The sequence below is a fragment of the Podarcis pityusensis genome (assembly GCF_964106645.2).
Source record: "Podarcis pityusensis genome assembly, chromosome: 12".
In the NCBI taxonomy this organism is placed as follows: Eukaryota; Metazoa; Chordata; class Lepidosauria; order Squamata; family Lacertidae; genus Podarcis; species Podarcis pityusensis.
Window position 1 is genome coordinate 1,770,237 of NC_138037.1, and position 23,908 is coordinate 1,794,144.

Below are 23,908 nucleotides of genomic sequence, written 5' to 3' on the forward strand. Positions count from 1 at the left end.
GACCATGGACAGCAAAAGGACCAGCGTTTTAAGGAGCTGCTGCACCACTGCTCTGCTTGGAAGCATTTTTGGGGAAAGTGTGGGATGTGAAACACAAGAGCAGTCAAGTACAACATTCCTAGAGTGAACATGTTTACACATGGGGAGGAATGTTTGTCCAGCCAGCAGGTAAACTTCCTGTTTCCTTCTGGGCTGGGACAGACTTCCTCTGCATGTGACTAGAGGTGGGCGTGGCCTCACCTGTGCAGGTAATGACAAAAGCACAGGGCAGGGTAGCCATCTCTCTCTTTTTGACTACATGCATCGAAGAATCAACATCTGCTTAGCCAAAGATGGTCTCAGAGGACAAAGGGACTGTCTTCTTATGGAATAGTTTGCAGGTATATGTTACTTTTCTAAGCTAAGTCTTGCCTTCTGGGATCTGATTGTGAACAGAATGTGAGTGAGTAAACTCTTTTTATACTTTTATAGAAGACTGTGTCATGCCTTATCTTTTATGAGGGAATAAGGGGAAAATACCAGAACAGTTATTATAGAGGCTTCAGCAAGCCTGAGCAAACGCATCCGCTAGAAGTTTAAAAAGGGGAATGTTACTCTGCTAAAATTGTGAACTTGTTAACACAAGTTGGAAAGGCTATAATCAGATAATATATCCTCTCCTGCATCCCTGAACATTCCCACAGAAAGGAGAGTCACAAGTTCTTACCCACTCGAACTGGTCTGCAAGAAATGTACATTTATATCCTCCCCCTTTTAAGAAGCAGCTGCAGGTGTTTTGGCACCTGTAGAAAGTCAGGGTGTAACCATTGGAAGCTGCCGTAAACCAAGCCAGACCACTGGTCCATTTAGCTTGGTATTGTCTGCACTAACTGGCAGCAGCCGTGGCTCTTCATGGTTTCAGGCAGGGTTCCCCTCCCCCTCCAGCTTTACCTGGAGATAGCAAGGATCAAACTGCATGCAAAGCAGGTGCTCTGAGAGGCAACTTCTCCTTAAATATTGGGATTTCATAGACTTGTAGAATTGTAGAGGGACCCCTAAGGGTCATCTAGTCCACTCCTCTGCAGTGCAGGAATCTTGAGTAAAGCACATTGCCTGGCAGCTAAATACTTCACACTGTTGCCTTAAGAAATCATGGGTGAAAGATTAGATTTGATGCTGTCGTGTCACTGGCAGTGACTTTTTAAAATCAAAATGTTAAAACAGTAGATACCAGTTTTGAAAGGTGATGCAGCTTTGAGGTCTGGGTGTGAAATGGTTGTAATGTGGGGTCTAGTAATTCTGTTTCTTCCCCTTTTTCATTTATTTTGACAAAGTAATAATCATAAATAAATAAGAATTAACATGTGCACCTCCACAACCGAGACCACTTCATTGTAACTACCCAACCTCCCAAAATTTCAACACATCTTGCAATGGTTTGATCCCTTTCTGTTTTAAAAGTACAAATTCTACAAACACCCTCCATATCTCCTCAAAATCAATTGTCCTGCATATTCCCTGTCTTACTTTAATGGAACATGTAAATTTATCATTAATAGCTATATTGCACACCTCTTTATTCCATTTTATATCCTGCTTGCCCCTTCCACTTCCTGGCTATAATAATTCGTGCAGCTGTCAATATGGGGCCTAGTAAATCTTATGGAGTATTATTATCATCATCATTGCCGTTATATCAAGATAGGATGGCAGGTGTCTGTCCACATCTGCATAAGGACAGGAGAGCCACAATTTCCTAAAGAGCAACTGAATGGCAAGGAGAGGGAAAACGGACATTGGCTGTGCAGGAAGATCCACGTTGCCGTGAGAGGCTGGCTTGCCCTGACCCAGAAATGCCTCCCCAGAACTATTATCCGTGAGTCTTTGGACGCAGTGACTCAGTGAAGCTGCTCTGCTGGGGGCTCTGCTTTTCTCCTCCTCCATCCATTCCAGATCAAATGGTTTCCGCTTAATGAAAGCCACAGGGATGCTTCCCTCCTCTGCACTTTCAGTCCTGCAACCTGTTGTTCTTCGGTATTTTTTTTTGTTAAAGTATAAAAGGAGAAACCCCTGGACACCTAGTTGCAGGTTTGGGGCAACTGCTCTTTGGCAAGAAAACCCCTGCAGAGATTTAACATCACAAAACGTGCAGCAAAATTGTTGTCTGCCTCCGTCTGTCTCAGGAGACAACGCAAGAGTACACCTTAGAGGGTGAAGCAATAAATAAACCACATATCGCAGAGACAGCACAGTCTTTGCTCTTGCCCAAAGGAAACACGGACCCTGGATCCCCTCAAAACTGCTCAGAGATTGGGGTGGTGTGCAGCAGTGTGTGAGAAGCACCTGTCTCCAGCCATGGCCTTTCCTGGACTGGGATAGCATTGCAGCAGTGGCACGTGCTCCAGGAAACTCCTGCGTAGGCTACTGCAATGTGCTGTATGTGAGACCTCCCTTGAAGATGGCCCAGCTGGTGCCAAGTGCAGCCACCCAGATCTCAGGTGGTGGAGTCAGGTGGGACCATGTTGTGCTCCCTCCTCCAAGAACTGCATTGGCTGCCAATTTGCTATCTTGGGTCCAGTTTAAGGTGTTTGCTTCAGGGACTTCGCATGCAACTTGGGGACCAGGCACTTGAAGGAGCAACTCTCCTGTTTTTTGCCAAACTCCGCCTTAAGATATGGTGTGTGTGTGGTTCTGCTGATGGAATCATAGAGTTGTAGAGTTGGAGGGGCCCCCGAGGGTCATCTAGTCCAGTCCCCTGCAACGCAGGAATCTCAACTAAAGCAACCATGACAGGTGGCCATCCAACCTCTGCTTCAAAATCTCCAAAGAAGGAGAGTCCATCACCTCCTGAGGGAATCTCTTCCACTGTGGAGCAACTCTTCGTGTCAGAATTTTCTTCCTGATGTTTAGTGGGAATCTCCTTTCTTGCAGTTCGAAGCCATTGGTCTGGGTCCTACCCTCCAGAGCAGGAGAAGACAAACCTGCTTCTGTCTATAACTGCAGCCCATTGTGCAATGTCTCACAGCAGGGTCTTCCTGGGTCTGGCTGGCTTCCTGCTCTGTCATCTCCCACAGAGGGACCTGCTTGCCACTGAATTAATTCTTTTAATATGGAAAGCCAAGAGAGGAGAGGACAGGGTGGAAAGCAAAGATGGAGGAGGCTGATCACCCTCTTCTTCTTCCTCCTCCTCCTCTGCTTGCCTCCAGGTGCTCCATAGCATCCCACCTCAGTGGACCACCTTCTTCCTTCTATGAGCCTCTATACTGCTGTCTGTTGTCCACAACCAGCTGCTGGAAATGCTTTTTGGGGTTGGAGGTGATCAGGGATGGAGGGTGCAAAAAGCTTACTCAGCCACCCAGTAAATTTGTAGTACCACTAGTTTGTGACCACACCACCTACCGTGTCATGACATTCTTGACAATTTTATTTTTTAGTTGCGTACCCTGTAGGTTGTATCTGACACTGGATAACTCAGTTGGTTAAAGCATGGTGCTGATAATGCCAGGGTCGCAGGTTCGATCCCCTTAAGGGACCACTGCATATTCTTGCATTGCAGGGGGTTGGACTAGATGCCCCTTGATGCCCCCTTTGAACTCTACAATTCTTCGATTCTATGATTCTATGCTCACAGGCAAAACCAACCACCAGAAGCCTTTTCTCTTCCCAGCTCCTCTCCTCCTCCTCTCTCTCTCTCTCTCTCTCTCTCTCTCTCTCTCTCTCTCTCTCTGTAGAGGGGCTACTCATCACCATGGCAACCACTCCGCCTTTGGGCTCCCACAACTGCACAGTAACTTCACTGCTGCTCCTGCCTCTGCTGTTTGCAGAGCCGGATAAATTAAAAGGAAGGGGGAGAGTTGGAGGGGAGGGGGAGGAGAGGACAGTCTGGGGCCTCAAAATGTGGGAAAGGTTCAGAGGAATCGCCCCAGGAGGAAGCCAAAAGGAGGGCTCAGCCTCTAGGCCCATCCATCACGCAGCTCCTCCGCATTATGTAACTGGGCTCGCCTGCCCCAGGCACAGAAGATGATGAAAGTCCTTTGCATCCATTCAGGCACTCTGAGAGTGGCTTGAGGTGCAGTGAGCCCAGGCAGAGCAGGACCCGAGGACTCTCAGCCACCCTGTGTGTTCTGGAAGGTTGCTCTGATGTTGCACGGACAGAAGTCTAGTGTCCAGGTCAAGGAAAGTCATAGTCCCACTCTATTCTGCCTTGCTCACACCACACCTGGAGTCCTGGGTCCAGTTCTGGTCTCACAATTTAGGAAGGATGTTGACAAGCTGGAAGGCGTGCAGAGGAGGGTGACCAAGATGATCAAGGGTCTGGAAACTAAGCCTTATGAGGAACGGTTGAAGGAGCTGGGGATGTTTAGACTGGAAAAGAGAAGACTGAGAGGAAATATGAGAGCTGCCTTCAAATATCTGAAGGGCTTTCATATGGAAGAAGGAGCAAGCTTGCTTTCTCCTACTCTGGATGGTAGGACTCAAACCAGTGGCTTCAACTTATGAGAAAGGAGACTCCAACTAAACATGGGGAAGAGCTTTCTGAGAGTAAGAGCTGTTCGACAGTGGAACAGTCTCCCTCGGGAGGTTGTCGACTCTCCTTCCTTGGAGGTTTTTAAGCAGGGGGTGGATAGTCATAGGTCAGGGATGCTTGGGGTGAGATTCCAGCATTGCAGGGGGTTGGGCTAGATGACCTTTGGGGTGTCTTTTCCAACTCTGCAATTCTATGACTCCATGAAATGCCACTCCCAGTTGAGGGAGAGGTCCCCCTGAACCCCCCCCCGGGTGATTCTTCCAGCTCGGCTGCCTTGCTTGGAGGAGCAAGTCCCTCCTTTCACTAGACACCCTCTTGGGCATGGGGCTGCCCAGCCCAAATGGAGCCACAGGGGAGGCTGTGGAGACTGAAGGGCAGAGCTGAAAAATCAGCCTGGGGTGCTGTCCAAGTCTTGAAAGTGCAGGGACTGTCAGGAGTTCAGCCTACACTCGAGTAGGACTCTGGCAGAGACACGTGCCCGACTGGCATGTTCTCTCCCTCCTGGCTGATCATTCGGGAGCTTCATAAGCTTTCTTCAGCCCAAACATCACAGCGACCAATGCCAACCGACACTGGCACACTTAGGGATCCACAGAGTTTGCGCAACTTGTGTAACAGACCTCAGCAACTCAGCATTTTGGCTAATCTACTTTATCTACATATAAACACACATGGAGCACTGCAACATGGCTCCCTCTCTCTCTAGCATCAGACAGCAAAGAGAAAAAGAACAAAGGACAAGAGTCCCACTTCACAGAAACACAGTAACACAAACATCCTGTCTCCGTCACTTCCCACTCTGTGGAGTCAAAACATACACTGTCATGGGATAGACAACAATCCCATGACTGCAATCATGGAGCAGGAATTCTAACAGGGACACACCCACCCTCACTTGGTTGCCATGGACGGCCACCTGCCATGGCCTCTTTATTGAGATTCCTGCATTGCGCGGGGTTGGGCTAGATGGCCCTCAGGGTCCCTTCCAGCTTTACGGTTCCATGATTCTCCAGCCCAGCCTTCTTTGCCTCTGGCTCACTGGAGCCTGCAAGCCAGCACCCACCTAAGCAGTCTGAGCCTGAGTATTTTTAGCCTTGGAGAATAGCCAGTGGATGGGGGAGGCGAGGGATTACTGCCTGCTCTCACCTTCTCCTCTCCTCTCCGGGGACCCTGGTGTCATCACGTTGCTCAGGAGCCGTGAAGCCATGTGGGGATGGGGGCATCCCAGGCCCAGGAGGAAGAGGGAAGAAGAGCATGGATTTAACTCCTCTTGTCCATGCAAATGGAGCAGGAGTCCCATGGCAAGAGGAGTTTGTGGCTGGTGGCTGCATGGCCGAGAGGCTGGTGCGTTGGGCAGTGCCACTGGCTTTGCCACCTTCTCCCCCCCCAGGTGCTGCCAGGTGTTCGAGAGACGCCAGGCAGGTATTATGATTCCTCCGGGCGCTGACTTATTTATTAGTGCTGTAGACGTGGATTATTTATGCTCGTCACACATTATCCTCAGCACAGAGCTGCGCACCAGAGGAGTCAGAGACCGGCTCGGTCCCCGAAAGCTGGAGAGATGCGCGAGCGGCTGGAGGAGCCCAGGGTCCTGGCGCGAAAGGGGAGGGAGCGGAGAGCAAAACTGCTTCAAGTGCTGCTTTTTCTACAACATTAATTTCACACCCAACAGACTTTCTGAAAATATCTCTGTGTACTAGGAAGGCTCTCTCCCCGGCTGCCTAGGGATTCCCTTGCAAGAGGTGGAAAAAGGGATGTCAGGACTCAGGAGCTGTGATTAGGGATGGGAGCCCTCCCACACCTGGCCTGCTCCCCGCCCCCAGCCCCACAGCTACATTTTCATGTTCCAGAGAAAACCCTGAGGGGTGTCAAAGGTCCTCTCAAAACATTAGCCAAGGGTCTCTTTCACTTTCATTTTTATATTTGCAGTGTTTTCGTCCTGATGGTTGTGTGTGTGTGTGTGTGTGTGTGTGTGTGAGAGAGAGAGAGAGAGAGAGAGAGAGAGAGAGACTGCTGCTGTGTTGGTAAAACAGCTGCCGAATCCTGTTGGGATGTGAATAGATGCTAGGAGAGGCTATATTTAACAGATATTATTCTTCTTTCCTCATATTTGTGAGTTCAGCAGTGTCATCCCTATTTAAGAGAAGCTTAAATAGGCTGGTTCTAGCCTTTTAAGGAAATCAGCCCTGAGTGCTCACTGGAAGGACAAATCCTGAAGCTGAGACTCCAAGACTTTGGCCACCTCATGAGAAGAGAAGACTCCCTGGAAAAGACCCTGATGTTGGGAAAGATGGAGGGCACAAGGAGAAGGGGACGACAGGGGACGAGATGGTGGGACAGTGCTCTCGAAGCTACCAGCATGAGTTTGACCAAACTGCGGGAGGCAGTGGAAGACAGGAGGGCCTGGCGTGCTCTGGTCCAGGGGGTCACGAAGAGTCGGACACAACTAAACGACTAAACAGAGCCTTTTAGTTTAACTAACCCAGGATGGTTTAAGGCAGACCAGATTCTCCTGGTATTTCCCCCTTAAAACAACAATCACACACAATACAGTATAGTCTTGTAAAAGGTGAAAATAACATATACTCACTCAGAATACTTGTTGAAGAGTAACTGATACAGCAACTTTCTTCAGGCAGGCTTAGGTAATTCAGTTACAAAGACATGCTTAAGTCTAGTTGAAGAGGGAGTCTGAGCCTTGGAGCTCAGATTTAGTAGATGTTCTCACATTTCTGGCTTGATGATGAAAAGGTTTATTTTGTGTGGCTTCAGTTTTCAATGTTTCTGCAAGCTGTTGCTGTTTAACTGCGGTGTGTGTTTTTTTGTTCCTATTGTATATTGCCTTGAGAGAATTGTATGGAAAGTGACTAATGACTCAATGACAATAACAATCACAAATCCCACCAGCTAATAACACCGCCTCTGTCCCAGTGAGTGGCATTTAATCCAGGTTAATTAACTTGGAGCAACAGACCCCGCTTGGCCCAGACAAGGATTTGCAAACCATTTAATAAATTTATAAGTGGTTTTTAAACACCAGGCTACACCTCCTGCTGCACTTGTAGGCTGATGCTGAAGAAATAGCTCCTCTTTCCTCTGGTGTAAACCAGCCTTCCTCCAGCCTGGGGGCTGAGCCGAATCCTGCCCTGGAGCTATAAGCAGATCACCGTATCCATGGCAGCGGGATCCTTAGCTGAAAGATCCTTGACACTCTTCACTTTTTCCTTCTTTATTTCCTCTGTATTAAATGGCTATTCTGCAAGCCCTCCAAGTCTCATTAGACTTCCACCTCCACTGCCTGATGTCCAGGGATGATGGGAACTGCAGTCCCTCCACATCTGGAGGAGCAAAGAATTGTCTGTCTTGCGTTGTCAAGCAGCCAGTGGCTGAAATTGCACAGCTTTTGGAAACTGGAGCTCGCTTTGCTCAGATATGTGATGTAATTTGGGATGTTTCCTAGAAATATATCCATGGGCAGAGGTGGAAAGGAAACTGTACAATATTATCAAACTTCCATGCATCTGATGGAATTGGGCTGTAGCCCACACATGCTTTTTTCCCTGCCGCAATAAATGTGCCAGGTGCTACAATGCCTGATGAGGAACGGTCGAAGGAGCTGGGTATGTTTAGCCTGGAAAAGAGGAGACTGAGATAGGAGAGCCATCTTCAAATACCTCAAGGGCTGTCACATGGAAGAGGGAGCAAGCTTGTTATCTCCAGCTCTGCAGGGTAGAAGGTGAACCAATGGCTTCAAGTTACAAGAGAGGAGATTCTGGCTAAACATCAGGAAGAACTTTCTGACAGTGAGAGCTGTTCAGCAGTGGAAGGGACTCTCATGAGAGGTGGTGGACTCTCCTTCCTTGGAGGTTTTAAAGCAGCGTTGGATGGTCATCTGCCATGGATGCTTTAGCAGAGATGACACCTGGGGTCTCCTTTCAACTCCACAGTTCTATCATTCTGTGATGCTACTATGACTTTTTTCTTCCTAGGTTTTTGCTGTTCTTATTTTTACCTGTAAGCTGCCTTGATCTTTGGTCTTTCTGGGGTGAGGGGGGGGGGGATATTGATGTATGCTACCACGGTTGCCCAAATGATATCTGCCCAAAACTGGCTCCAGAAAGAGACAACTGGCAATTAAAAGGCAATTGGCAATTAAAACTGATGGAAAATGCAGAGATGGCAAAACTTACTGGAAGATTAAGAGATCAAGATGATGAACTTTTTGCAACAGAATGGGGGAAATTTATTGAATACATGAAAAAGAAATTGTAAACAATTAAATACATTAGCAGGATTGATATAAACACAAGCAGTTAGAAATTTAAAGGAATTATAAATTTGTAAGAAGGATAAATTTGGATATGCAGTGATAAAATAATAGAAAAATAAGAAACCGCAGAAGGGGAGGGAAGTCACAAAAAACATTATTTGATTTGTGTAGATTTTTATTCATTGTTGAATGCTGTAAAATGGAAAAATAAAATATTTAATGTAAGCAGCCTTTAGCGCCTGTCAGGGAAAAAGGCAGGGTATAAACAACAACAACAACAACACATTCAGAGTCTTTTCTCAGCAGTCATGGCTTGCAAGGATTAAGGTGTCAGCAGCAGATCCTAGCCAGCCAAAGCACTGTAAAATAATAATAATAATAATAATAATAGTAATAATAATAATAATAATAAATGTATTTATTATTTATACTCCGCCCATCTGGCTGTGTTTCCCCAGCCACTCTGGGCAGCTCCAAACAGAAAATTAAAAACATGATAAAAGATCAAACATTAAAAACTTCCCTAAACAGGGCTGCCTTCAGTATTTTCTAAAAGTCAGATAGTTGCTTATTTCCTTGACATCTGATGCGAGGGTGTTCCACATGGTGGACGCCACTACAGAGAAGGCCTTCTGCCTGGTTCCCTGTAACCTTACTTCTTGCAGGGAGGGAACCGCCAGAAGGCCCTCGGAGCTGGACCTCAGCGTCCGGGCAGAACGGTGGAGGTGGAGACACTCCTTCAGGTATACAGGACCGAGGCCATTCAGGGCTTTAAAGGTCAGCACCAACACTTTGAATTGCGCTCGGAAACGTACTAGGAGCCAATGTTGGTCTTTCAGGACCAGTGTTATATGGTCTCAGCAGCCACTCAGTTACCAGTCTAGCAGCTGCTTTCTGGATTAGTTGCAGTTTCCGGGTCACCTTCAAAGGCAGCCCCATGTAGAGCGCATTGCAGTAGTCCAAGCAGGAGATAACCAGAGCATGCACCACTCTGGCGAGACAGTCTGTGGGCAGGGAGGGTCTCATCCTGTGTACCAGATGGAGCTGGTAGACAGCTGCCCTGGACACAGAATTGACCTGTGCCTCCATGGACAGCTGCGAGTCCAGAATGACTCCCAGGCTGCGCATCTGGGGATTCAGGACCAGGGAGTCCTCCACATCTGCCCGCCCCCTGTCCCCCCAAAACTCTGTCCAATCCAGATGGAATGTAAAGTTGAGGGCAAAGCCAGGATGGCACCCCTGACAAAAACGGGAGAGGGGGGACACTGCTGGACATCGCTCTGTGGAGAGCTGCTGCTCTTGCACTCATCTATTGTTTGTGGGCTTCCTATAATGGGCATCTGGTTGGCCCCTGTAAGAGCAGGTCCCCTTGGGCCTGATCCAGCAGCTTGTCTTGTCTTAGGCTCTTAAAGTTTTCCAGGAAGCCGTCGGTTACCCAGGGGTTGGGGTTGGGGCAGTGGGATGGGAAAGATTCACCAAAAATGTTTGTAAAAATATATATAGAAGGTGGTTGGTGGAAGGACCCTGAGTGAGAGGCTGGGAAGGGAAGATCTCCCAGGGTGGGAGACTAGGAGAAGAAAGGAAATGAGTGAATTTGAAGTATTTGGGCCTGAAAGTATTGCTTAGCAGAAGGCAGAACAGCTGGATGTCATCTGAGAGTGAATATTTTTTGGGGGGAAATTGTATGTAACTGACAGATGGAAAATCAGAAGTGCTTTTGATCTCTTGTTCTCTCCTCTATTCCTGTTCTCTTCTTTATTCTTTCTTTCTCTTTGGTTTCCCTTGGTGTCCTCTGCTCTGGGTCTTTATTTGGATTAAGGTGGTGGGTGGTAGGACCCTGAGTGAGAGGCAGGGAAAGGAAAATCTCCCAGGGTGGGAGATGGGGAGGAGAACGCAGAGGCGAAAGCTGGGAGGGTCTGCTCCTTTCCGTGTGAGGCAAGAGTTAAGATTGACCTGTGAGAGAGGCCTTTGCATTCTTCTTCCTTTCTCTTTCTCTGTTTTTACTTTTGTCTAGATTAGTTTATTTTATCTTACTGCGTGTGCATGTGTAAATAAACACACACACACACACACACACACACACACAGCTCCCAAATAAGCAGCTTAGATAACTATTTGGTCCCTTAAGTTGTTGAAGTTCAGGAGCCGCCTTCAAGAAAATGGATGTTTAAACATCTTTACCCCCATTTTACGGTTTTTTTTATTAGCCACTTTTTTTTCCTGCTGGGATAAAAATGTTTAAATCCCAAAATGCTAGGTGGTGTGAGGAGGGAGGGAGACTCAAAACCTTTGTCTGCTTTTATTTTGCCTTTGATCTACCTCTTGATAAATCCAAAGCCGCCTGCTCTGTGTGTGTGTGTGTGTGTGTGTGTGTGTCAGTCAGTCAGATCTGGGGTGTGTGTGTGTGTTCCTGAATAACTCCTTGTGTCAACAAGGCTTTCAGAAGCCCTTCTCCCCTCAGCTGCTTGAAGTGACGTGGAAACATGCAGTGATTTTGAATCGCTATGAGCTTTCGCAGCGGATGTGCCATGTGTCTATATTTAAACCAGGCTGATAAATTTTGCATCAGACACTGTTTAAAGGCAATGAACAATTAAACTCCCCAAAAAGATGGGCTTTCTGAAAGGTGCCTAAAAGCGGGCGGCAGCTGCAGTGCATTTGGACCTGTTAACAAATGTCTTTGTCTTTCTTAATTGAGGGGGGCATTTCTTTGTCCCACAAAGAGAGAGAGGCTAAAGGAGCGCCCATTCCATGGGTCAAAAAGAACATCTGCTTCCTATGACAGGCCATTTGCACAGCTGTTGCTGCTGAGGAGGTCTCTAAATCTGCAGCACCTATGACCTTAGGTGGACTCTCCTTCCTAGGAGATTTTAAAGCAGAGGTTGGATGGCCAATTGTCTGGGATGCTTTAGCTGAGATTCCTGCATCCCTGAGGTCCCTTCCAAAGCCATAATTTTGCGATTCCTTGGTCTGGAGCAGGCTTCCTCAAACTCGGCCCTCCAGATGTTTTGGCCTACAACTCCCATGATCCCTAGTTAGCAGGACCAGTGGTCAGGGATGATGGGAACTGTAGTCTCAAAACATCTGGAGGGCCCGAGTTTGAGGAAGGCTGGTGTGGAGGAAACAAGGCACGTTCTGTTACCTGCCTGAAGTCCTCCAGACCTTTCCCTGCCATATCTTTAAAACAAGAAGCTCATATTTCTGCTCCTCTCGCCAAGAAGTACCATCCCTTTTTAACCTAAGTCATTCACAACACTACGGAGGGCAGAGATCATGAGCCCCACTGGGCTGTGGGCATCAGGTGCCTCCATAGCCAGTGCTCAAGGAATGGGGTCTGTGCTGGAGCCTGGCCTTGTTGGTGTGGGGTGTGGGGTGCATGAGCACATCTTCACCACAGCTGGAAACCAACAATGGCTGCTGCAGGATTTGGTTGCAGTTCAAGTCCACCTCCCTTGTGAACAGACTCTTAGGCCGCTGTCATATTGTGGGGCTGGGGAGCACACTGAGGGTGGAGCTTAGCTGCTGTGGCTGCTTTTCAGCACTTGGACAGCGCACAGCTAGCAAGAGGGATTTCTTCATTTTATTCTACTCATTCATTACATTTCTAGACTGCCCTTCATCCAAAGATCGCAGGGCGGTTGACAATATAAAAACACGAAACAGTCAAGTCGTCTGCCCACAGCAGTGACCAGAGGAGGAGTGACCACTGGGAGAAGAAGTGCCCTGGCGCATCTGCAGCAGCACAACGGGATGCCTTCATCTGCCCCGGCTGCAACAAAACATGTCTCTCCCACATTGCTCTCTGCAGCCACAGAAGGTGCTGGGACCTTCCAACAGTTTGACTTCATCCCCAGAGGCACACTCCTCCATTGTCTCCTGAGAGAGTTGGATGTCTACGAGCACAGCATAATAACAAACAAAAATAATTCCCTCCAGTAAAGAGCTTTTTATCCAAAGTGTCTCTCACGAAACAGCTGCCAAACTTGCAGGCAGGTTTCAACAGCCGCACCCAGAAAGAGGCAGGTGAACATGTAAGAAGTGGCCCGCAATGGACAAGCCTGGCTTTGTGCTGACCTCACACAAGAGAGCCTGTGTATGCTGGGAAATACTTCTTGGCCTAACCTTCTTCTCCCCCACTCTCAGGGCCAAGTTGCAGCTGAGGCAAGGACCTTAAAGGTAAAACTGTGTGCGCATGCGCACAGAGCACTGGGTCTTGCTCATCGGCACCCTCACCTTGAGCAGGAGTTGCCAAGCGGAGAAGCCTCTTCTGTGTCCACGGCCCAGGTGACAGATGACTTTTCTGCTGCCATCGGCTAATTTTAGCCTTGCGCTGGGAACAAACAGCTCTTGCAATCTTTTTTGGGAGTTAAGGTGTAGAGGCTGCCATATGTTCGCCTGGGATAGTAGAGTTGGAAGCGATCTTGAGGGTCGTCTCAACCCTTTGCAATGCAGGACATGAACACAAGTGCCCTCTCTTTTCCTGTGGTTTTTGGCAACTGGTCCTTTTCTGAACAAGCCCTGCTGAGGCCCATCAGCACGAGGTAGCTGGGATCTCAGGGTGCGAGAGTTCCCCTAAACATTTGTGGGTCAGAACTGGAAGGACTCCTCCAGCAGCCAAACAGCCGCCAGGCAGAGGAGATCCCCTTTTTTCCAGTGGGTCGGTGGACATCTCTTCCTGCTGTGCTTCTGCTCTGTCCTTGAGACCTCCCTCCCTCCTTCCCTTTCCCTTGGATGTGTCTTCTGCTGTTTAGACTAGACTCCTCCTCTTCTAATCTTTGTCTGCACCAAAGCCACATATAACTGGGCCCCTGACAATATCACTTTACGAAACTGCCAGCCTTCCTCAACAATTTTTCACCCTCCCAACTCTTCACAGCAATTTCCCAAGTTTGCTCAGCCAGTCATGGCTCAGGATGAGCTGAGGGCCATTTCTTCCCACCCATCATGTTATGGGCTGTTTGGATGCAAAGGAATGGTGGGAGGAACCAGCTGGGGAACCCTCAAGGGAAGAAGGCTCAGAATCCGGAGATTGGTGGTGGGATGACAATGAGCAGTCAGAGAGAGTAGACTGGGAGGAGGAGGTGTTGGAAGCTGATGAGGCAACAGGGCTTAGTGAGCAGGGAGAGTCTGTGTCAGAGAGCAGTCCAGAATTAGAAGCAGAAGCTGAAGCAGGAGGGTGCGAAAAGAGAGGCCAAGAGGCAGAGATGAGTCAGGCTGGTGTAGAGTCGCGGCTGTCTCCCCCTCCTCCCTTCCCCCCTGTCTCCCAGAACCAGATGAGGCGTAAAAAGGGTGGAGGGGAGGTTTGCTGCACACAGATGTAGTCTCTGACTGCTTGGGGAAAGCCCTGGAGAGGAGGGGACTTAGACAGCCGTGGGGCACTTTCAGTCTCAGCAACTGATCTTCATAGAGTAAGACCACTGGGAATGAACTTTTCTGTGAACTGCCCTGAGACCTCTGGGTATGGGCGAGATATAAATTCAATAAACAACAACAACTGCTCTGCTCTGCTCATTAGGCCTGACACTCAACCAAGTCCATGGAGATTGTGTTTTTGCTAATAAAGAGTTAACTCCAATTTTGAACTGTGTGATTACTGACCAGCAGTCTCCTGTGACATCAGATCTCTCTCTCTCTCTCTCTCTGTGTGTGTGTGTGTGTGTGTGTGTGTGTGTGCGCAAATGCGCTCATTGGAGCCCCCAACCTCTCTTTCCCCAACCTCCTCCCTCCACTCTCTTCATTTCCTCTCCAACCCGCTTCAAGGAATTAATAATTTGTGTGTGCGGTAAGATCATAGAAGAGCTTGCTGAATCAGGCCAGTGGGCCTTCGAGTCCAGCATCCTGTTCTCACACCCTGCTCTAAAAAATTGGCAAATGGATCTTCTCAATTTTGCACCTCCTTGGCTTGGTTCTCAGTGCAGGGAAGCAGCCTGAACCCGCCTAAATGCAACCCTGGGGGCACCTGGTTGGCCACTGTGAGATCAGAGTGCTGGACTGGGTGAGCCATTGGCCTCATCCAGCCACAGGACTCTTCTTACATTCTTAGTGCCAAACTGGAATTTGGAGAGTTTGTCTTTTCTCTGTAGCTGAGAATTCTGTGTCGTTCCAGCCTTCCTGATGAAGAGTCGGGTGTAACACGGAAGTGTTCAGATTTCATCAGAGCTAATCTTTGGTGAACAAGTCTGAGGGCTCACCCACACTTCTTTGCTCGATGCTTTCTAGACTCACTTTCAGGCTTTCCAGGTCTGTGCCAAAGGGTGGCGGCGGTTGTTTTATTGACCCGGCACTTTCCCGAGGAAAACCTGTGATTTATGAGATTCTGAAGGTCATGGGTTCAAGCCCCTCCTTGGGCGAAAGATTCCTAAATTGCAGGGGTTGGACAAGATGACCCTCGCGGTCCCTTCCTATGATTTAATCAAAGCAAACAGCAACCCACAGAAAACCCGATTTGCTCCAATTCAGCGCTAAAATGCAGAATCGATCACATAGCATGGCATGCACACACCATTTGAATGCAAAACACTACTAAACCTTAGGTTACGTAAATACAATCTTGGTAACAACACACACAACGTAACAGGATGTTTTTGACTATGTAACTTCTATTTCAAACACAAGTCAACATATAATATCTCACAAAATGTAATTCCATAGACCAGCACATCATGCAAATGAAACATATCCTGAGAAATTAAAGTCTAATGGATGGCCAATTTAGTAACTGAATGGACTTTATCTCCTGACCATCCACTGGACTTTAATTTCTCAGGATATGTTTCATTTGCATGATGTGCTGGTCTATGGAATTACACTTTGTGAGATATTATATGTTGAATTGTGTTTGAAATAGAAGTTACATAGTCAAAAACAGCCTGTTACAGTGTGTGTGTTGTTACCACACCACGACAACGCCCAACAATCTTTTTGGGGGGGCCAGCCCCCTCAAATATTTTATTGGGGCGGCCGAAAGGAGCTCAGCCCCGAGGAATTGGCTCCTAGGAGCAAAAGATTCCTTCACTGAAGTGGGTTGGACTAGATGACCCTCGGGTCCCCTCCCAGTTCTACAATTCTGTGAAGTAAAAGCCCTCTGGTTTCTCGCAGGCTGCTGGGCTGCTGCAGAATGGTGTGTGTGTGGCAGGCTGTCTGTCCAGCCCAACTGGCGGAAGTGGACGGTCCTTAGTGAAGTCCTTAAGAGCATCGGAAGAGTCTGGCCACAGGTTGACCAGGCCAGATCTCGACTAAGCTGCCTCTTGGGGACGCAGGAGTCCGGCTGGAGTCGGCTCTCCATGGGGGTTCACTTCTGGGGAGAACTTCGCGAAGGCGGCGGGGGGGGGGGTCGAGTGTCCGGTGAGCAAAGCCCTTCGGCGCCAGCAACCTCACAGAACAGAAAGGGAAGAGCTGAACTGGGGGCGAGGGAGAGAGGCAATCCGACGTCGCGGACAGGGGAAGGGTCGGGAAGCCCACCTTTGATCTCCCCTGCGAGAATTTGGGGCATCCAGAACCAACCGCGCTGCGCTGACACCGCAGTTTCTGGCGAGCAGAGAGTAACCCTTCGGACAGGAGAAGCGCTCCGACGGCGCAGACCTTTCTCTCCGTCGGCGCGCACTCTGCACAAGCCCTGCGGCTCATTTTTTGCGCGCCCGAGAAGGTTAAGCTTGGAGAGAAAAAGGCGGCGGCGGATCTGGTTTCGGGGAGCTGCAACGGAGCGCCGCGCCGTCGGGGCTGTCCTTGCGTGGGTTGGACAGCGCCCTCCCCGCTGGAGGGCGGGCCGAAGCGAGCGGGAGTGTCTCTGCCAGGCTCGGGGCTACGGGCGGAGGAAGCCAGCGGCGGGCAGGACTGAGGCGCTGGCCGTCGCTCGGCCGTCGAGGCGCCTCCATGCGGCGCTGCTGCTGCCGCCGCTGCCACTGCCGCTGCCGGACGGAGCCGCGGAGCAGCGGCGGGACATGCACGCGCGCCTCCTCGGGCTGGGGCGCCACCGCCAGCCTCGCCGCCCGCCAGCCTTCCCCGCCGCCGGCGGGGGACGCCGCGCGGCCGAGGGATGCGAGGGCCCGTCGTCTCCCACCTCCTGCTCGGCGTGCTGCTCAGGTGAGACGGGGGGGGGGGGGGACGGGGAGCGTCTCCGGTCGGGGCCGCAGCTGCAGGGAAGGAGCACTTTGCACGTGCTCAGAGGCGCGCTGGTATTTTCCAGGTGGCGGCGCGTTCTCGGCGCCGGGGCTGAGAGCTGGCGCTCGAAACCGGTTCGGGGGCTCAAATCAAGTGCCAGGCAACCCCGCCCCCCCGCCTCACTTTCCCTCTTCGCCTTCGTTCCCGCAGCTGCCTCCCACCCGCCTCCCTCAGCTCCTTCCCCTTCTTTGCCTAAGCCCTGCAAAGAAATCACGAGAGGGTCTCTCTCCCTCTCCTTCACCACCAGCTTAGCCGGCAGATCTCCACAGTCCCAGCCCCCACCTCTCTTCCAGATCTGCTTGGATCTTGTCGGGGGGGGGGGGGCTTCTTGCTTGCACTCGGACTGCGGGGGCGGCGGGTTGTGAAGCCCGGCAGGGAGGGAACGAGCGAGGCTGGTCCTATCCCGACCCAGCGAGGCCTCTTGGTCCTTCTCGGGGGAGAATTTTAGCACCAGCCGCTTTTCACTGCCAGGGGGAGAATGCCCTTTGCTGGGCAAGAAGGCTCTGGGGACCGGATCCCCCTCAGAGACTGGCGCTGGCAATCTGGGCGCAGATGCGGCGGGGGGAGGGGCGCTTCGCTCTCAGGCAAGGCTCGGGAAGGGGTCTGAAGGAGAAGGAAGTCCTTTCACCTGAGCTACTAGGCCTGGTTCTCTCCAGGGTCCGAGAAAGCAACACTTCTCCGGGCACAGGGCAGGAGGGGGACCAGAGAGGCCACTCCAGCAACGAAGCGCCCCAGGGTGGGACGGGCATTGGGGAGGAGTACTGTATGTTCTGGCATGGTGAGCACTCCTAAGAGGAACTGACAGGCTTCTTGGGTTTAGGGGAACGCAGGGGTGCCAGCAGCAGCAGCAGCAAGGTCCTTGGGGTGGGATGTGGGGGTGGCAAGAAGATCCATGTTCCTCATCCATTTTGTGCTGGGAGGTTCCAGCATCGCCCCACAGGCATTCGAGCTGGGGGAGAGCAGCGCTGGGGGAAACTCCTAAGTGTTCTGTAGTATAAGAGCCTCGTAGATGTTTTCAGGACTCCAGCACCCCGTGAATATTTCAGATCCCCTCATGTCAGCCTCGGGTTTCCAGGTAAGCGCTTGGGAAGCTGAGCCTAAAAGCCTGCAGGGAGGTCAGGAGCAAACCCCCCGCCCCCTTGCAGTCTGGGCTTGTTCCGCTCTGCAAATTCGCCAGCTGTCTCTAACATAGCAACCATTTCTACACACGCACACGGACAGTGCAGTTGTGAAGTGTGGGAATAGCCGAGGAGGTTATTTTTGATCGGGAGCAACCTCTGTCCGTCGTCTGGACTTAAAGCTCGAGGTTTGGGGGAGAGGCCGGCCTGCCAGCGACACTGAGATCTGGGGGTTCAGACCTCAAGAGTGCAACACACAGAGAGAACCCAGCTAAGCCGCCCCACCACCTTCATGGAGGGGTGCACTGAAGATAACCCAAATCTTTCCCAAGCTATGGTGCAGTTCTTGCATTCCAATGAGCGTGGGGCTACCCTCAGGAAGGCCCCGCGGCTACTTCAGGGGTGAGAACAGCCAGCCAGATTTTCCGGCTCTGTGGGACTGCCTGATATGGGGCTTGGCTGTTGCCTCGGGATCCTCTTCCAGCTGGGTTTGGAGTGAAAGGAAGGGAACGTCTTGCTTGTACAAAGGCACATCCATCTGGGTGGGCACAGGCAGCAGGAGTTCTCTCGGCTCTTCCAGGAATCCTCACCCCCTCTGCCCCTCGGCTCCGCAGCGCAGTATTTCCTGCCTGCTGTGTCCACTGGGAGTGATATCAGGTTTGCCTGAAGGCACTGAAGCTAAATCAGGTGAAGGTAGCTGATGGGTCTCCATCCCTCAGTGAGTCAGGGACTTCCCCTGCATGCAAAGACAGACTCCGGCCGATTGAGCGGACAAGACCAAGAGTGGGTCCAATGGTCAAGAAGGCGGTTTCTGCAGGTGGTCTAGGGGGAAATGAGGGGCAGGTGGGGCTCGGCCACCTGGAAAGGGAGGCTATCTGGGAGAAGGAAAACTCTGATCATAACCATCCGCTGCCTTGCGGGATATCTTTGGGAGATGAAAAGGCTAAGGAGTAAACCCTACACAAAACAAGAGTGGAGCCCCTAAGGCGGTTGGGTGGTGCCTAGTACGCTTCCTTCCAGTCCCTCCTGCAGCCCAGCTGGTGCTCTCCTTTGGACCCCATCAGTGAGGCCCAGAGAGGGGTCTAACAAGGACCTCCCAGGACCTCCAAACACTGGTCAAGGTTTGCGTCCTGGGGAAGTCCCTTCGGTGCTGCTAACACAGTTGTTCGACTTTATCCCTGGAGATGCACGGATGTCAAGAACTGAAGCTCTTAGCCCCTTGCGTGCTTCTCAACTGGACTGGCGGCAGACGCTCCTGTCCTCAGACTGGGTCAAAAGGGAAAGGCGTGGACGGAAATGGGACCCCCACTTCTGGCGACCCTCGAGGGCTTGAGAGAGACCCCAGGCACTGCGCAGCCGGGCAGCAAATGGTCCACACTTCCTGTCGCTGTTTTCTGATCCCTCCTGCTCAGTCCAGAATGATACAGCTCTCCCCCACCCAGGCATGCAGGGATCCTGTCCTACAAGGACTCACCCACCTAACTTCTGCCAGGGGGGCCACCAGCCTTTCCAGGCAGCACTGGCCCAGTAACGGAGCAGGGTCACTGGAGACGCATCCAGCTCAGATAGTTTTGCTTGTTGCGTTTATTTAGATGTCATTTCTTGATGCAGAAAGAGAGAGGAGAATGTATATTCTACATGCTGCCGAAGTCTCAATTGGCTTGTAAGTTACTCCAGATCTTTCAGCCCCCCAGAGGGAGGGGAAGGGAGCTGTTCTTGCCACAGACCAAAACCTCCAGGGGGCCCTGTTCCACTCCGGATTCTGCAGGGGCCTTGGCGGGCGAATGATGAGTTGGATGCAAGCGCTGCTGACCTCCCGCAGCGTTTGCTTTGCTGACCTTGCAGAGGAGCTGCTGGGCTTGTTAAAATTATTTGGCCTCCCAGGATCTGCGGAGCCTCTTTTGCGTCTTTTAACAAGGTAGCGTCTTGCAATGTGCTTTTCCAGTCTAGCCAGCGACTCCTTTCCTGGGAGCTTCCTTCCTTTTAATGGACGAGCATTTTCACGCGGGGAATCGACAGCAAATCCTCGGGCAGCTCTCGGGGAAGGGGGCATTTGGGAGACGTGTGGATAGCTCGGCTGGTTGGAGCGCGGCGATGATAACGCCAAGGTTGCGTCTCTGATCCTCGTTTGGGACGGCTGCATATTTATTCCTGCATTGCAGGGGGGGTTGGACTCGATGATCCCCAGGGTCCCTTCTAACTCTATGATTGGCAGGGGGGGACTGAGAGGCTGGCCTTAGGGACAGAGGCAGAGCTAGCTGCTCCAGCGCCCGGAGCGGCGCACGTGCTGTGCACCTGGGGGCGAAGCCATGGGGGTGGGGTGAGTGTCCCAGGGGGAGAGATGCCCATGGGGGTGGAGCGAGCTGTCCATGGTGGGCTGCTTCCTGGGGCGGGGGAGGGAGCCAAACCGCTTTGCCAGCGCCCTTCCTCCCTTCCCTCTTCCTTTTAACAGCTATGGGGAGGCTCCCCCCCCCAAGCAGTCCGGGAGCGAGGGGCAATGGCGCGCCGCCCGCCCACAACTCCCAAGTCTCCCCCAGCTGTCAAAACGAAGGGGGAAGGTGGGGAAGGCCGCTGGCAAGGCGGTGCATCTCCACCTCTTCCCCCTGACGGCTCTGGGTAGGCCTGGGAGTCACGGGCAGGCGGTGCGCCGAATGTCACCCCCCTCAGTGATGACACCTGGGGTGGACCGCCCCCACCGCCCCCTTCCTCTGCCCCTGCTTAGGGAGAGGCAGAGCCTGGGCTCCTCGGAGTTGACAAATGGAGGGATGCACATGGAGGGACCAGCAGCTGGCCAAAGAGGGGAAATATTATTGACTTATTCACAGAATCTATAGCCCTCTCTACAGCTGAATTCTCCCCACTCCCAAGAGTGGGGAGCAAAGTAATGAAAACAAATAATAATAATAATAATAATTTATTTATGCCCTGCCTATCTGGCTGGGTTTCCCCATCCACTCTGGGCGGCTTCCAACAGAATGTTAAAGTACAATAACCTATTAAACATTAAAAGCTTCCCTAAACAAGGCTGCCTTCAGATGTCTTCTAAAAGTCTGGTAGTTGTTCTTCTCTTTGACATCTGGTGGGAGGGTGTTCCACAGGGCGGGCGCCACCACCGAGAAGGCCCTCTGCCTGGTTCACTGTAACATGGCTTCTCGCAGGGAGGGAACCGCCAGAAGGCCCTCAGAGCTGGACCTCGGTGTTCGGGCAGAACGATGGGGGTGGAGACACTCCTTCAGGAAGAAGAACAATTTACAAAATCTTTTGTTCATTGAAAAACTAAACAACGTCCTATTTGTCTGGGGGGAGGTGGGGGCAGTGCCTGCCTGCCCCTCTCAAGCACAGCTGGGAAGAGGCCTCTGCAGGCTGGGCACACTCAGAGGAAGGTGGGCGGGTGACAGAGAGAGAGTGCAGTGCCCACAGTGCCCTCTTGCCTGGGGATGGACAGGGAGCGGGCAGAGAGCAGCACCCCCCCAGGAGTGACAGCAAACTCCCTTGGGCGGTGGAAAAGTCTGCTCTTGCCCTGGCAGTTACACAAAGACTGGAACTGGAGGAGGAGGAAGATGGCATCTCCCTGTAAAGGCTGCCAAGGCTGATGTCCAGTTTTTGCAGTGCTGGTTTCCTTAATTTGCTTAATGACCATCCTAATTCTGAGCAGAGCTCTGGGGAAGCACCCCTTGTTCCATGGGGAGAGCCAGCACAAGGCCTTGCAGGCGAGATGCAAGCTGGGCCCAGACTGGCAGCAAAGGGGAAAGCTTTGGCCCCCTGGATAACTCTCTCTGCCCTGCTGTTGGGATGTGAAGAGATGCTAGGATCTAATTATTAGATATTATCCTTCCTTCCTCACATCTGTGAGCTCAGCAGAGTGCCATCCTTTGGCAGCTTAAAAAGGGAAGCTTAGATAGTTTAGTTTTAGCCTTTTAGTTTAAGCAATCCAGAATGCTTAAGACAAACTGGGTTCTCCTGGTATATTTCCCCCTTTTCTCCCCCTTAAAACAACAATCACACAGTCTTGTAAAAGGAGAAAAAGTAACATTACCTCACTCAGAATACTTCTTTTTTTTTAAAATGATATTTATTACTTTTTTAACATTTCCAACACAAACAAACAAAGAATAAAGAAAAAACTAAAAAACAATGCAAATACAATACAAAAACGCTACATGGACTAAAAAAACAAATAAAAACAAGCAAAAACAGTTTAAAATCACCTCAAACATTTTCAATATCTTATATTTCATTCACTTATTTCCAGCGACCTCCTCCCACCTCCCTTTTTGTATTCCACTTCTATTATTTGTTTCAGCAATTCCTTTCCATCTTACTCTGTTTTCTGTTCTATAATTATCTTTACACATTCTTGCCATACTTTTCCTTTAATTTTCTATTAATCTATTTATACCTAATTCCTTATGACATTTCTGCTAAAGCCATATAATTTCATTCCAACATTTTTCTAACATTCCTTAATTTTACAATATCTCTATAAATGGTCTTTAAACTTTTTCCAATCTTCTTCCACCGACTCTTCACCCTGGTCTCGGATCTTGCCAGTCATTTCCACCAATTCCATATAGTCCATCAATTTCATCTGCCATTGTCCAGCGCTTCAATGTTTTCAAAAAGCAACCATTCTCTCAACCAGCAAAAAGCAGATGGTTCACAGCAAAATTTAAAGGTCTGGCAGGGCAGGTCCTCCTCCTTCTTTGGCATCCATCAATATCTTAAGTTTTACTCGAGGCTTCCTGCCCTGCCAAACAACTCTAGGAGCATCCCTCTGCCACCTCCTGAGACCCTCCATCCCATCCAGAGCTTGCAGTGTTTGAAACAAAAGCAACATCCCCAACAACACAGCAGCCCTCATCCCCACCACACTAATTCGGCCCAACAGTGGCAACTTCTGATTTGTCCATATTTCCAAATCCCCCTTCTCTTCAATCCAACATCCTTCACAGTTATCCTTAAGCAGATTCACATTTTTGGCAGTCATGTCAACCCCCAAATACCTCTCTTTCTCAACCAATGTTAGTATCGCCTCCTGAAACTCTGTCAAGCTTTCCTTTTCCAATTCAGATAGGGCTCTGGTCCTCAAATTCATCCGTTCTTCTTTAAGTTCAATCATAACGAATGTCAACTTATGTTCGTCAGGTTGTCTTTGTATGGATGGGACTCTCCTCTCCAGTTGTATTATTTTAGATTCAGCAGCAAGGGTTTTTCCCCTAACTTCATCTGCAGTTTGCCATATCGAAGTAGATTCCTGTGTCAGTTTCTGAGTGGTTTCTGAATTAGTATTCACCTTTTGTCCCAAGTTATTTAAGCTTTCTACAGTTGAATCAATTTCAATATTTGCAACATTGAATTTCACATTTCTCGCATCTATTTTCTTGTGGAGTTGTTCCAGCGAATCGTTTATTTTCAATAATGCAGCCACTAAGGCCTCCTCTGTCGACATCCTGTCTGTTTTTTCCTTTCCGTTTGCCATAACACTTAAAAGATTCAAGGTCAATTCCAAAGTCTCACACTTTCTTATCTTGCAGCTGGAAAATCCCCTAGCCCAGCTCCTATCAAGTAACCAATTTCAAAAACTTCCACTAGGGGAAAGCGAGTTGTATTTGTATCGGTCAGTATGTCCTCTTTTAAACACAGTTTCAATAATCCAAAATTAGTTTCAATTTTCAGTTACTTTCCTCCTTTTTTAATAAAGTTCAGTAAGATTGTTTCAATTTTCCGTTACTTTACTCCTTTTTAAGTGCAGACGAAGACAATGGAAACAATGTATCTCTCTTATGCTAGCTGTCACCGAACGTTCTATTCGCTGTCAATGAACCTTCCAAGGCACGTCGATTTTACTGGCAG

The 23,908-nt window shown here is 50.1% G+C and overlaps 1 protein-coding gene and 1 long non-coding RNA gene across 3 annotated transcripts in view; both read left to right on the forward strand.

The window, feature by feature from the left end:
• LOC308459851 overlaps positions 1–23,908 on the forward strand; it is a 117,566-nt gene that overhangs the window by 41,088 nt on the left and 52,570 nt on the right. The gene's annotated exons all lie outside the window — the stretch shown is intronic.
• Positions 16,760–23,908, forward strand: part of LOC308459819 (glycine receptor subunit alpha-4) — a 30,007-nt gene continuing 22,858 nt past the window's right edge. For both annotated transcript variants that reach the window (XM_080975541.1, XM_080975542.1), the window contains exon 1: positions 16,760–16,859. In XM_080975541.1, the coding sequence (XP_080831667.1) occupies positions 16,813–16,859 (47 nt within the window). In that variant the 5' untranslated portion in view covers positions 16,760–16,812. The remainder of the gene's footprint in view (positions 16,860–23,908) is intronic.